At 40.8% G+C, this 15,126-nt stretch overlaps 1 protein-coding gene across 4 annotated transcripts in view; it reads left to right on the top strand.

Moving 5' to 3' along the window:
• Nucleotides 1–15,126, top strand: part of UBE3D (ubiquitin protein ligase E3D) — a 273,046-nt gene that overhangs the window by 163,204 nt on the left and 94,716 nt on the right. For 3 of the 4 annotated variants that reach the window (XM_073589672.1, XM_073589671.1, XM_073589674.1), the window contains exon 9: nucleotides 3,691–3,829. The exons of the other annotated variant lie outside the window; for it this stretch is intronic. In XM_073589672.1, coding sequence (XP_073445773.1) covers nucleotides 3,691–3,829 — 139 coding nt within the window. The remainder of the gene's footprint in view (nucleotides 1–3,690; nucleotides 3,830–15,126) is intronic. 4 annotated transcript variants of the gene reach the window in all.

A 15,126-nucleotide genomic window follows, 5' to 3' on the forward strand; every position in this document is an offset into this window, starting at 1 on the left:
GGCCTTTGAAGAATGGAGGCATTTTTTGGAGGGGGCTGTCCATCCTATAACCGTAATTACAGACCACAAGAACCTAGCTTACATTGAGTCAGCTAAAAGGTTGACTCCTAGATAGGCTAGATGGTCACTTTTTTTTTCCCGATTCCACTTCTCTATCACTTTTCGGCCAGGATCCAAAAATGTCAGAGCTGATGCCTTGTCACGCAGTCTAGATCCGGTTCCCCCCCCCCCCCCGAACCTCCATTCTTCAGCCCGGGGTGGTGGTGGCAGGTATTTCTAATATGTTGGAATGGGAGATTCGGGAAGCCCAGTCTCTTGCACCTCCGGCTAAGCCGGTGGATAAACTTTTCGTACCAGCTCAGTTTCGTCTCAAGGTCCTCCGGGAGTTCCAGGACTCAGTTCTGGGCGGACATCCAGGGATATCGGCTACCCGGAAGGCCATTGCTATAATATTCTGGTGGTCTTCTTTATCCTCTGATGTTGGGGAATATGTGTCTGCGTGTGATGTTGGTGCCCGTGCGAAAACCCCCCATAACCGGCCGGCCGGGGAATTGGTACCACTGCCAATTCCTGAGACCATGGACTCATTTGTCCATGGATTTCATCACCAACCTTCCCCCCTCCAAGGGTAATACCGTCGTTTGGGTTGTGGTGGACAGGTTTAGTAAGCAGGCACATTTTGTACCTTTGGCAGCTCTACCTAATGCGGAAAAGTTGTCCTGTTTGTTGAGCATGTGGTGCGGTTGCATGGGGTACCCTTGAATGTGGTGTCTGATAGAGGAGTACAATTTGTTTCCAGATTTTGGAAGGCATTTTGTAAGAGGTTGGGTATTGGTCTGTCCTTTTCATCCGCTTACTATCCAGAGACTAATGGGCAGACCGAGCGGACCATTCAGTCTCTGGAGCAAATTCTGCGTTCCTTGACCTCAGCCCGACAGGATGATTGGTGTACTGCATTACCTTTGGCCGAGTTTGCATTTAGCAGCCGCATTAATCAGTCTACGGGTACATCTCCCTTTTTCTGCAACTACGGGTTTCATCCTCATTTCGGAGAGTTTTCCCATTTGGACTCTGGGTGTCCTGGGGAGGATGAGACTATCCAGTGGTTGGGGGAGGTATGGCGGGAGGTCCAGAGTAACATTACGAAGGCCCAGGATAAATATAAGTTTTTTGCAGGCAAAAAACGATCCGTGGGGCCGGTGTTCCAGATTGGGGATAAGGTATGGTTATCTACCAAGAATACAAGGCTCAAGGTCCCCTCTGCGAAGCTTGGACCTAAGTTTACTGGTCCCTATGAAATTACCGAAGCGGTTAACCCGGTGGCTTTTCGGTTGCGTCTCCCGCCATCTCTACGGATCCCCAATGATTTCCATAGGGCCCTTTTGAAACCTGTGAGGAGGGATCATCATCTTTCCCACCACCGGTTTTGGTAGACGGGCAGTCTTGTATGAGGTGGAACGAATTGTTGACTCTAGGTTGGTCTGTCGTGCCCTTCAATATCTTGTACATTGGAAAGGCTATGGTCCTGAAGACCGGTCGTGGGTTCCTGCTCGATCGGTTCATGCGGATCGGTTGGTCCGGGCCTTTCACGCCAAGTATCCTGAGAGACCCGGGGATCCAGTGGCCCCCCATTGAGAGGAGGTTACTGTCATGATACAGGATGGGCTTTGTCTTTGGCCCGTCCTGGTCAGACAGGGGTTAATTGTTTCTGCCTCTCTCTGGCAGAGGGCGGCTATTTAATGCTTACTTGACCTAGGTCCAGTGTCAATTATTCTCCTGCCCTCGGCTGAGTTAGTTGACCTTGTGCGTACTTGTGCCTGATATCTTGCTTGCTTGTTTGGTTTTGATCCGGTTCTGTCCCTGTTACAAGGTCTGCCTGTCCCACTTGTACTGCGCTACCTCTCTGTGTATGACCCTCTGCCTGTGACTTGACTATTCTCTGCTCGTTCCTCTGGTACTGCACAGCCTTCTCCATGTACGAACCCTCGCTTGTCTGACCTGCGTTTTCCTCTACTACAGTTTCCCTGCAGTAGGTACATTATATCATCTGCAGCAGTAGGACGCTAAGCCCCGCCCCCTGCAGTCAAATGATCTAGGTCCTGGGACGCATTACTATTTTCGTCACTACTGTATTGGACCCCGCGCTCTCCCCTAGTGGGGGTAAGTCACCCTGCTCGGCGTGGCAGTTTGCTGACGCTGGCAGGGTCCTGACATTTGAGTCCTGACACCAGTGACAAGATGTGGAAAGCTTATGTTCTTAAATTAACAGATGCAAACCCTAAAAAAACAAAAAAGGAGCATTTCCAATTTGTGAGGTAACAAAACACGCAAAATGACAATGGGGTGAATACTTTTGCAAGCCACTGTAAGTAGATTGTTTCTCTGGGCACAATGGTCCCCGAAGGATTAAACAAAACACTTAGCTTTATGTCTTTATTGTAGATATTCTACCTTCAACTCCACTCTTTTTATGTTTATGTGTGTTTTGTTTTCATTTTATATGGGACCCCATTGAACAAGCAACGTACCATATTTTGCGGATTATAAAACACTTTGGACTATAAGGTGCACCTTTGTAGTGCAAAATAGGGGAAAAAAATTCTAAATAAAAATGGTGGTGCGTCTTATAATCTATTTAACGGTAGTTTCCCTGGGGCTCAGCGGCGATGGAGCGGAATCACAGGAGGCAGGATCTCTGCTTCAGAAGGCCGGCAGCAGGAGTGCTTCTATGCTGCGGTGTATGGACGCTCAGTAGATGTCGATGCCAGTGAGCAAAGTCACCTTTCCCACCCAGTTCCCAGAGATGCCCTTTGGAAAAATGGCCACCGGAAGTGGCGCCTTTTGATGATTGAGATCTTGTCTCCCGAGAACTCAATCTTTGCATGCACCGCCTCTGGTAGCCATTTTCCTGCAGCCCACCACAGGGAACTGAATGGACAAGGAGACTCTACTCACCGATGCCAATATCTAATTAGTGCCCAGGCACTGCAGAATCCTTGCACTCCTGCCACCGCCTGCCTCCTGAAGCAGCGATCCTGCCTCCTGTGATCTCGTTCCACTGCTGCCTACATGACAACCTAAAAGCACTTTGTTAATTTTTGCTGCAAGTATGCTATTTCGTGTTAGTATGTACATCTCTCTTTGGAAAGGAAAATTGGTATATATATTATTTATGATAAAAGGGTAACCCAATTCCATAAGGTACCCATTCTCAAGTCAAATGTACCTTAAATACAGTTGAATTCAGGACAAATACCAGTTCAGTTATGTGGCTAGCCCTTATAAATCCTGTAAATGGACAGATTGATTGCACAATGCTCGCTAATTGTCTTAAAAATGGAGCAGAATTCACATCAGGTACTTTTCTACCTCCTGCTTTTATTAGTTCTGTAATCATAGTGGAATATTAAAGGGACCCAAGAGGGGACAGAAGAGCAGCAGCACGACACGACTAAAACATAATGAAAAAGTTTAACATTTTTCTAATGGCGAATATTCCACAGTTAAATTGTCTAATTCCAGAAAACATATTAAAAGGTAATTCCAAAGCTAAGATCTGTGCTAATCAGTTTTCTGTGTTACTAATGTGAAAGCGTCAGCTAAAAAAGGACTTTCTTCTTTCTTTGCTGGCTAACAACTTTATGCTAACTGAGTCCATTTATCTTTAATAAAATCTTTTATCATTTTCAGGCTTGAGGATAAATGGATGAATGAAACTGGAGCCCATTCGCTTACATTCCCGCCCAGTACCTGCCTGGAACTGATCTTGCTGCTCTCCCTTAATAATTCCACTTTACCACATTCATTACGTTTTATGAATGACTGGAAGGTAAATAAATCCTTATCAGACTTTATAACATAGTATAGCACAAATAGTTTAACATTCTCTTTTGTGGCAGCTACCAAATATATATGTTTTTTCACTGCTCAAAATGCATTTCTATCAATAACCATCAAGATAAACTGCAGTATTCGATTGCGGTGAGTAAACAATGTATGGTGTTGCGCTGCGTTGACTTACACCTGGCCACTGCCACAGCAGATATTTGCTGATCGGTGGCGGCGCCAGATATTGGACCCAAACCAATCTCATACTGATGACCTGTCGCATGTATAGATCATCAATAATGTTGTGACTTTTTGTATTTATGACACTCTTTACATTATATGCATTAGAGTTTATAGGAAAGTCATGTTGGACTTGGTTAAATCCTAGCACTATAAATCTTAGATTCACCTGGCTATCTTTGACTAAGAACCAGGAAATGGTTTCACCTTAAATATTTACATAGGTTGTAAAAAGATCTAGGTCCATCAAGTTCAATCTTTGTCTACCCAATTATACATTCTTTGTCACAAAATTCTCTATATCCCACAATGCTATTTCTGCTGAGGTAAGCATACATCCCTTTTTTATATCTGTTCTAGTGTCTGCCATTGCTACCTCTTGTGGTAGAGCATTCCACAGTCTGACTGCTTTAACTGTAAAGAACCCTTTCCTGTCTAGCTGTCAGAATTGCTTTCTAAGCTAACCAAGGCCAACTTTGCAAACCGCTCATCATATGACAGGCCTTCCATCCATTCCAATAACCTAGTTGACAGCCCTTGAACTGACTGTAACTTCCAAATATCGTTTTTTTAAATAGTGAAGCCCAAAACTGAATCTCATATTCTAGATTTACTTGGATAGGGTTAAATCCTAGCCCTACAGGTCTTAATTAAATGCATCTGGCTAGCTTTGAGAACCGGGAAATGGGTTCACCTTGTTCCAGTCTGTGGATGGTGGGCAAAGTGGAGTGTGTTGAACTGGTGAGTGACCAGCCAAAATGTTAACTGTAGCTGGTAGAGAGTCAAGCCAGGGTCTCTCTGAATAGAGACTGCACAAGTCAGCTAGGAAAGCTGAGCAGTCTGTGTGTTGGAACAGCAGAGTAACATGTGGAAGCTACAGCCTGTCCAGTGTGAACTGTGCACAGAGTTGAATATGTCTGTTTGGCCCTGAAAGCTGCTGAATCTCAGGCTCAAGAGGAACAGTAGGACTTTACCTCTTCTTTGTGTTTTGAAGTTTGCTATGGGAGAAAGGACTGTAATCTGTTGGGCTGAGCCCGCACTGACATATATGTGCCAGCTGATTGAACTGTTTAGTTGCTGTTATACCTTTTGTGCCCAGAAGTGGCTGTTTTGATTTTGAATCCCATGGAGTTTTACAGAAGCGATAAAATCGCAAATTTGGATCAAACCGCATTTCCTGTGTGAACACTGCCTAATTCCTACCAGAGAGCGTAAATCCCGATAGGATATAATATTCAAGCTAAGGATACTGTATGGGACTGTACTTATGTAAAAAGATGGGATACATAAAATGCCAATCATTAACTCTATAGGTTAGATAATAGATCCTCTATAAATTCCTAAAAGATTTTAGTTTGGGCAAAGAAATATAAATTGTAGAAAAACAAAGAAATAAAAATAAATGAAGAAATAAACCGTTACCCTCCTTCACATATATATTGTTTGCACAAGACCTTTCTTAAAACAGAAAGTCTGATTTACTCATGTATTGTCTGTGAAATGATAGGCCATTTTGTTATGATTGATTTGCTTTAATACTGTACGATCCTATTTTAGAAAGGTCAGTGGAAAGTAAACTGTTATTTGGAAGCTTGCAGCTTTTACAGGATCATATTTTCCTTAAATCAAGCATAGTCCTCAGATTCCTTCTAGGTATATAGAACTTGCTGTATATGCTATGCTTCCAAACACAACATATTCTCATTAGTAGAAGAATGACGTTTCGCAGAATCTGTAGAGCCATAATATAAAGTTATGTTCATTGCAAGACCCAGCCTCCACTTTCATCAATTAGTTGGGAAATTGTTGATATGCATACTTAAACTTCTGTATTATAAGAAAAGATAATCATAATATTGAATTAACTGGATTTGTCTTATTGGAATTATTACAATTTTAACTATTTTACATGTACCCGTGAAAGTTCATCTGCAAAGTACAGTACTTATCTGTTATAACGGGATGCTAGCGCTCTCATCTTTGCAACCATCCAACTAGGGCACTATCTGTAATAAGAGAGAGCAGTTGTGTAGTGTGTCATATTGGTAATATTGAAAGAGAAAAAAACTATTTTACTGATGCCGCCAATTGGACTTATACAAGTCTTGCAACATGCCCAGTCAAATTGGAAAAGCCAGATATTTTAAAGGGGCAGACGTCTACTTGTTGGCTAGGTACCGCCAGTAAGTGTAAATAGCAAGACATTTTCCTCTCTTTGGGAAAGAATTTTCGATCGAGAGGAGGAGATTATATATTGTGTCAATGGTAGAACCTCAGTCTTATTTGCTGCATCTGTTAAAACAATATTATGTACATGTATGTGATTACACGGGTGATTGTGTTGTATTGGGAACAGTAGTAGAGCTCTCTCTACAAGTGGCATATACCGGCTATATTAACCCCTTCACGACATGCGCTGTACTAGTACTGCACATGTCGTGTCTCCTGATCGCGAGTCACCCGTGGCTATTAACCCATTAAATGCCACCGTCAAACTCTGCGAGCTGCATTTAGCACGCACTTCCGGCCATCGGACCGGAAATCCGCCCATCGATGAGCCCCATCACGGGTCTCCTGGAGACGACTATGGTTATCACTGCCGGCTTGCTGTGAGTGCTGCCCGGTGGTCGGCACTCATAGCAAGTGAGGTATTCTGCTACATACTGGTGATTTGATCATCGCCTGTATGTAGCAGACTCGATCAGACTATGGCAGCTTCTAGTCTCCCATGAAGACTATTGAAGCATGCCAAAAGTAAAAAAAAAAGTTTTAAAAAATACTAAAAAAGTAAAAAAAATATAAAAGTTTAAATCGCCCCCTTTTCGCCCCTTTCAAAATAAAACAATTAAAAAAATCTAACAAACACATGTTTGGTATCACCGTGTTAAGAATCGCCTGATCTATGAATGGATAAAAAAAGGATTAACCTGAGCGAGAAAAAAAGTCAAAATGCCAGAATTGCGTTGTTTTGGTCACCACGACATTGAAAATACAATAACAGGTGATCAAAAGAACGTATCTGCACCATAATGGCATCAATAAAAATGTCACCTCGGCACGCAAAAAATAAGCCTTCACCCAACCCGAGATCACAAAAAATGGAGACGCTACGGATATCGGAAAATGGCATTTTTTTTTCTGGAGAATCATAATGGCAGGTCAGTTTTAGCATTTGGTGAAAATAGTAAAAAAAAAAAAAAAAAAAATCAAAAAAAACCTTGTGGAATTGTTCTTTTCTGCAATCTCACCACACTTGGAATTTTTTTTCCCATTTTTGAGTACATGAATTGTTAAAACCAATGGTGTCGTTCAAAAGTACAACTTGTCCCGCCAAAAAACAAGCCCTCACATGGCCATATTGATGGAAAAATAAAGCTATGACTCTGGGAAGAAGGGGAGCGAAAAACGGATCCGCAAAAACGAATAAGGGCTTCATCTCAAAGGGGATAAACAGCCGGGAACAGTATCTAGATGAGCCTCAGTCATGGCGATTAAGCATGTAAACACGGCTAATACCGGACAGTGGAGTTTAAATGTAACGCGCATCGCTGATGATGAATGCCAATTCCCATCAGCGCCCCCTGATGCACTCGTGATGTGCCAATGGGTTATCATAACATCTAGGTCTCCCTTCACTATATTAAATAGCCATCATTTGTACCTGAATGACCTTTGGTTGTGGCTGATAACCATTTAAACGCTGCTGTTAATCCCTAATAGTGGCGTTTAAATTGATTGCGCATTGCTGCTCACAAGTACTGTCTCCCATCAGAGCCCCCTGATGTGGGGTGCCGATGGGTTACCATGACAGCCAGGTCCCCATTTCTGCCATCTTGATCCTCCTCTGCAGCTCAGCTATATGTGAACTTCAAAAGAGACTGAGATTTTCACTATATAATGCTGTGGTATTGCCATATAAAGCATAAGAGGTTGGCTTGAGGTTCACTTACACCATAGGGCAGGTGACTCAAACCTGTAACTTGAGAGCCACATGTGGCTTGTGGTCCCATGAATCGTCTCGTGGCTGTCTGCTAGCTTGGTGCCGTAGCTCCAGGTCTAGCAAACAGATATCAAGAGCACATATCAAAGTGGTGAATTTTGGGAGTAGTCATGCACAGAATAGCAGATTTGGATGCACATAGGCTAGTCTTAGGAATTTAGAGAAATTTAAGTACGGTACGCTGGAAACCAGATGATATTACTTGTTAGAGGAGGTGCTTGATGCTGGATGTGATGATGTATTGTGACTGCTTTTTGGGACAATTCTGAATGAGGGTATTGTGGGAACCCTTGGATGTGACTGGGTACCCTCTCTCAGAACTGAATGTGGCTCTCAAGGTCAGAAAGGTTGGGAACCACTACTGTGGGGCTAAAAAAAAGTATAAAAAAAGGATTAAAGACTATAAATAAATATAAAAGTTCAAATCACCCAACTTTTTGCCCATTAAAAATAAAATAAATAGCAAGCATATCTGGTATTGCCGCGTTTGTAAAAGTCAGATTTATCAAAATATACAATTAATTAACCTAATTAGTAAACGCCATAAATAGAAAATAAATCAAATCCCCAAAATTTCAGTTACCTCAACTCCCTAAATAGGCTGGCCATGCAAAAAAAAAGTCCTCACACAGCTTCACTGACAGAAAAATAAAAATGTTAGGGGTGGTGGAAAATGGCGACTCAAACCAATGAAATTTTTTCCCCACTTAAATGAAAAAAAAAATCTATAAAATTTGGTATTAACATAATCCTATACAAAAAAACAAAGAAATCCATCTCCTCACGATAAAACTTGAAATTTTAGTCCATCATATGTATAAGAACAAATTTACAGCTCCTTTGGACTACATCAGCTCATAAGGCAGAGACATGAGCGACGCGTTTCGATTGCTTGTGCGATCTTTATCAAAGGCTTTGATAAAGATCGCACAAGTGATCGAAACGCGTTGCTCATGTCTCTGCCTTATGAGCTGATGTAGTCCAAAGGAGCTGTATATTTGTTCTTATACCTATGATGGACTAAAATTTCAAGTTTTATCGTGAGGAGATGGATTTCTTCGTTTTTTGTATTGGATCGAGCCATACCAGGATGGAAGACGGTGAGCTGGCTCTCTTTCTTTGTGATTAACAAAATTATACTGACATGGAGAATCATAATTCCCAGTAATTTTTACTACAATACGCATGCCACAAAAGTTTAAAAAAAAAATATGGCACAATTATATTTTTTGCACTTTACTTGGAATTTATTTTCCATTTTGCAGTACATTGAATGTTCAAACAAATTGTGTCATTCAATACTACAACTAGTTCCACAAAACACAAGCCCTCGTATGTCACCAGAAAAGTAAAAAATAATACTGTTTGGAGGAAGGGGAGGCAAAACAAAAGCACGAAAAGGAAAATTGGCTGCAGAGGAAAAGCTTAATGTACCATTAACTTTTCATTGGCAAGTTTACTGTGTTGAGCGTTCTCCATGTAAATATATAATATTATTATTATATATATTATATTATTATTATATTATATATTATAGGATTAATCTAGTAGTGTGCGTGCAGGCTCTGGCTATGGTAGCTCTAGTAGTATATGTTTGGTGACTGTTACATAGCAGCATCTAATCAATATTTAAGATGCTATGAAACATTTATAGGCTTCTAAGCAAGCCTAATAGCCACAATGCATTCCAGCTCCTTTACCTACAGGTGGCATGCAAGCACTGCCTGTGGATCCTCTGCTTTCGTCCCGTATTTGTGTATTCTGTATGTTTTATAGAAGGCTCAGGATTGCCTCATTTTAAGAAAAGAGGTTGTCATTAATTCCTCCATCTATCAATACATTGGAAAATCTCAAACTTTCACAGATTAATTTATTTTCTCTGTTGATAAATAAAATTTACAAGGAGAAACTTTTTTTTTTTCTTTTTTAGGTTCTTTAGAAATGACTATTAGATTGATGATTATTATTAGTGATGAGCAAGTGTGCTCGTTACTCGAGTTTTCCGAGAATGCTCGGGTGATCTCCGAGTATCTTGGGCGTGCTCGTATATTGTTTGTGTCTCCGCAGCTGCAGGTTTTGCGGCTGCTAGACAGCCTGAACACGTGGGGATTTCCTAACAAACAGGCAATCCCTGCATGAGTTCTGGTTGTCCAGCAGCCGCAAATCATGCAGCTGCGGAGACACAAACATAATCTACGAGCATGCCCAAGATACTCAGAACACCCGAGCATGCTCGGAAAACTCGAGTAACGAGCACACTCACTCATCACTAATTGTGATTAAAACCAACTGTCACATGCTGGAAAGTGATGTAACGCTATCTGAGTCGGCATGTAGGAAGCCAATTATTTATTTTAGAATTATAAAAACCTAAAGTGTGTGGTAGTTAGAGGGCAATTTTCTGAAAAAAAAACAAACCCCAAACCATAATGCAGACTTGTTAGATATAAAAGTCCCCAGATGGAATTATCGATATATGCAGTGTAATTATTGCTATGTCCTGAACAGTCAACCACATATTTTTTTGTATGCCTTTTTTTGTCCGATGAATCATTTTTTACATGCAGGATATAGTTTGTGATGTTTGAAGTGATGGGTGACTGCAAACGCTTCTACATTGGTAAAATCAGACAACCGATGTTCAAGCAATTTAGTGAACGTGTTAAATCCCTCCAGACAGAAAAAGGTTCTCCCAGGCTAATCCAACATATGCAGGATTGTCATTGATCCACTGTGCATGCAGATTTAGTTTCTACCATATACCTATACCACGTGGTGTTGGCAACAATTTATTTCTGAAGATGGAAGCTTAGTTGATATAATGTGCTGGAGTGTTCCTGCAGGGAGGTCTGAATGATCTTACTCCATCTCTCCGAAAATGGTTTATCTTGTCAGCAGCCATCACAATATAAATAAGCACTCTAAAATATGTCTGGTTGTCTGGTTTAATTGTTTTTATATTAATTGAATTTAAGAATAAAGTTTTGTATATAAGGCACGTAGTGACACACAGGTGCTTCTCACAAAATTAGAATATCCTCAAAAAGTTAATTTATTTCAGTTCTTGAATACAAAAAGTGAAAATCATATATTATACAGTCATTACAAACAGAGTGATCTATTTCAAGTGTTTATTTCGGTTAGTGTTGATGATTATGGCTTACAGCCAATGAAAACCAGAAAATCATCTCAGTAAATTAGAATAATTAACAAAAAACACCTGCAAAGGCTTTCTACGCGTTTTAAAAGGTTCCTTAGTCTGTTTCCGTAAGCTCCACAATCATGGGGAAGACTGCTGACTTGACAGATGTCCAGAAGGCAGTCACTGACACACTCCACAAGGAAAGTACATTTTGCATTTCATTTGGAAATCAAGGTCCCAGAGTCTGGAGGAAGAGTGGAGAGGCCACAATACAAGCTGCTTGAAGTCTAGTGTGAAGTTTGCACAATCAGTGATGGTTTGGGGAGCCATGTCATTTGTCGGAGTTGGTCCACTGTGTTTTACCAGGACCGAAGTCAGCGCCGCCGTATGCCAGGACATTTTAGAGCACTTCATGCTTCCCTCTGCCGACAAGCTTTTTGGAGATGGAAATTTCATTCTCCAGCAGGACTTGGCACCTGTCCACACTGCCAAAAGTACCAATACCTGGTTTAAAAACAATAGTATCACTCTGATATTTTTCGGCAGCAGGGACAGGAAGATGATCTAAATCAAAGGGAAATGCATGGATAATCTTGAGCAAAACCTGTTTGTAAGTGATTTGAGTCTGGGACAGAGGGTCACCTTCCAACAAGACAACGATCCAAAGTGGTTTTAGGGGAAATGTGTAAATGTTTTGTAGTGGCCTAGTCAAAGCCCAAACCTTAATCCAATTGAGAAACTATGGTCAGACTTGAAGATTGCTGTTCACCAGAGGAAATCATCTAACTTGAAGCCTTGAGTAGTGGGCAGAAATCCCAGTGGCAAGATGCATAGAGACATCCAGAGCGACTTGCACACTGAAATTTTCAGTTATTTTGTTGATTGCTCTCACAATAAATAGAAAACCAAATATTCACAGTTGTAGTGCCTGTGTTCGACTCCCACCAAGGACAATATTTGCGAGGAGTTTGTATGTTGTCCCTGTGTTTGTGTGGGTTTCCTCGGTTTTCTCTCACATTCCAAAGATGTACTGATAGGGAATTTAGATTATGAGCCCCAATGATGTCTGTAAAGTGCTGTGGAATTACTGGTGCTATATAATTGAGTAAAATAAATAGTTGTAGGCATGTTATTTACATGAACTGATGCAAACCCTCCAAAAAAAACCAGTAAAATTACAGGTTGTGAGGTAGCAAAGCACAAAAAATGCCAAAAGGGTGAATACTTTCGCAAGCCACTGTATACTACACTTTTGATAGTGACTATATTGGCAATCTAGTAAATAAAAATAGCTTGAAACAATGGTGAGCATTTAAATGTAATGGATGTAGAAGTTTGTTTTTCAGTCTTCTGTTAATTAAAACATTAATAAATCCAAGGCGATTAATATTTTTAATATAGATAATAAATTCTGTTATGAATATTTTCCAAGGTTGCTAAATGATCCTTGATGTTTTTTATATTATTTTTTATCATTTATAGATAGTACAATTAAATTACCCTTTAAGTGTTGTAATCTAGTTATCCTATTATATATAGACGGATGGTATTTATACCCAGTTTTGCTTGCTCAGCTCTTGTATTCTTGCATATATTTTATAACTTGTTACATGGTATCACTGAGCTGTTCAGTCATTATAGCTCAGCTCAAGATGTGACCTGACACCAGTGTCCCTTTTCTGCTAACTGCACAAAATCACTTAGTGTAAGAAATACTTTAAACTGACACATAATCTGAGTTCTATTTTGTTCTATTTTGTTAACCTCCTCTTTCTGAGCCTGACTTGCTGGTATACAGAATTTCTGCTGGGTATTGGATTCTCATGATGATGTATGGCCTGTTTAGATGTTGAATACGAGAACATTTCCATTTGATCACTTCTGCTCTTACTGAAATGTCACACTTTCTGGTTTAATACTTGCTATTGACTGGTAAGGTGATAGGGCCAAGTTATGTTATTTTGAATTGAATAAATTAAAGGGGAAAACGTGCTAACATTCTACAGAAATGTGACATGGTATCCTACATTTAACAACTACAATTTCAAGCTGTATTAAACATTTATTCACATCTATTATTTCAGAATTGTTTTGGAAGAAGTTACTCGAAAACCTCCACATAAGACCCAGTAACAGTAATAGTAGTATATACACCGATCAGCGATAAGAAAATTAACATTGATTATCTCATGACACTGGCATATCTCAAGGGTTGGGATACATTAGTTGATCTGGTGGAAGCAGGACAAAATGGCAGGTTATTCATCTCACAAGGGCCAAATTGTAATGGCCAAAATTACAGCTCACAGCTCTAGTGGCAATGCCATCCATGGAAATTGCCCTGGGCTCGAGGAGTCAGCCTCATGATTTTTACACACCAGGAGTGGGACATATATTATGGCATACACAGTAGCTGGTGGCTCACTGTTCCACCATTCTAAACCCTAAGGATGCAGATACCATGGAAATTGTGAAGATGGGCAGCGGTTGAGGGAGGGCCCGATGTCACCTCCACTGACTCATGGGTCCCATAGCGGCCGTTAGTTTGCCACTATGGACAGGACGTCCCTTCTTGTGGGGTGTACTATAGTATTTACAGTTGTGCTGAAAAGTTTACATACCCCGGCAGAATTTTTGCTTTCTTGGCCTTCTTTCAGAGAATATGAATGATAACACCAAAACTTTTTCTCCACTCATGGTTAGTGGTTGGGTGAAGCCATTTATTGTCAAACTACTATGTTTTCTCTTTTTAAATCTTATTGACAACCCATAACATCCAAATGACCCTGATCAAAAGTTCACATACCCCATTTCTTAATACAGTGTGTTGTCCCCTCTACCATCAATGACAGCTTGAAGTCTTTTGTGGCATGATGAGGTTTTTTTTTTTCCTCAGGTGGTAAAGCTGCCCACTCTTCTTGGCAAAAAGTCTCCAGTGTAAATTCCTGCGCTGTCTAGCATGAACTGCGCGCTTGAGATCTCCCCAGGGTAGCTCAATGATATTGAGGTCAGGAGAGAGACTTAGATGGCCATTCCAGGCCCATCACTTTGTTCTGCTGTAGCCAATAACAGGTCGACTTGGCCTTGTGTTTTGGATCATTATCATGTTGGAACGCCCAAGTACATCCCATGCGCAGCTTCCAGGCTGATGATTGAAAATTTGCCTCTAGTATTTGCTGATAATGTGCTGCATTCATCTTTCCTTCAACTTTGACCAAGTTTCCTGTGCCATTATAGCTCACACATCCCCAAAACATCAGCGATCCACCTCTGTGTTTTACAGTAGAGATGGTTTTCCTTTCATCATAGACCTTATTGACCTCTCTCCAAATGTAACGTTTATGGTTGTGGCCAAAAAGTTCAATTTTGATCTCATCACTACAAATTACCTTGTTCCAGAAGGTTTGAGCCTCTGTGCTATTTTGCATATTGTAGGCAAGATATTTAGTGGCATTTGTGCAGTAATGGTTTTCTTCTGGCGACTCGACCATGCAGCCCATTTTTCTTCAAGTGCCTGCTTATTGTGCATCTTGAAACAGCCACACCGCTAGTTTTGAGAGTCCAGTATTTCACCTGATGCTATTTGTGGGTTTTTCTTTGCGTCCTGAACAATTTTCCTGGCACTTGTGGATGAAATTTTGGTTGGTCTACCTGACATTGGTTTTGTTTTTACAGAGCCCCTGATTTTCCATGTTAATCACAGTATGAATGCTCCTGTCATTATCAATTCATTGGATATCTTTTTGTATCCCTTTCATGTTTTATACAGTTCAACTACTTTTTCCCATAGATCCGTTGACAATTCTTTTGCTTTCCCCATGATTCACAATCCAGAAACCTCAGTGGCTGGATGAAAGATGCAAGAGTCTGTCTGGATCCCAGAAACTCCCTCAGCTTTTATGCACACACTGATTAC

This window comes from Dendrobates tinctorius, unplaced genomic scaffold, assembly GCF_039654945.1.
Source record: "Dendrobates tinctorius isolate UK_male_01 unplaced genomic scaffold, ASM3965494v1 ptg000111l, whole genome shotgun sequence".
NCBI lineage: Eukaryota > Metazoa > Chordata > Amphibia > Anura > Dendrobatidae > Dendrobates > Dendrobates tinctorius.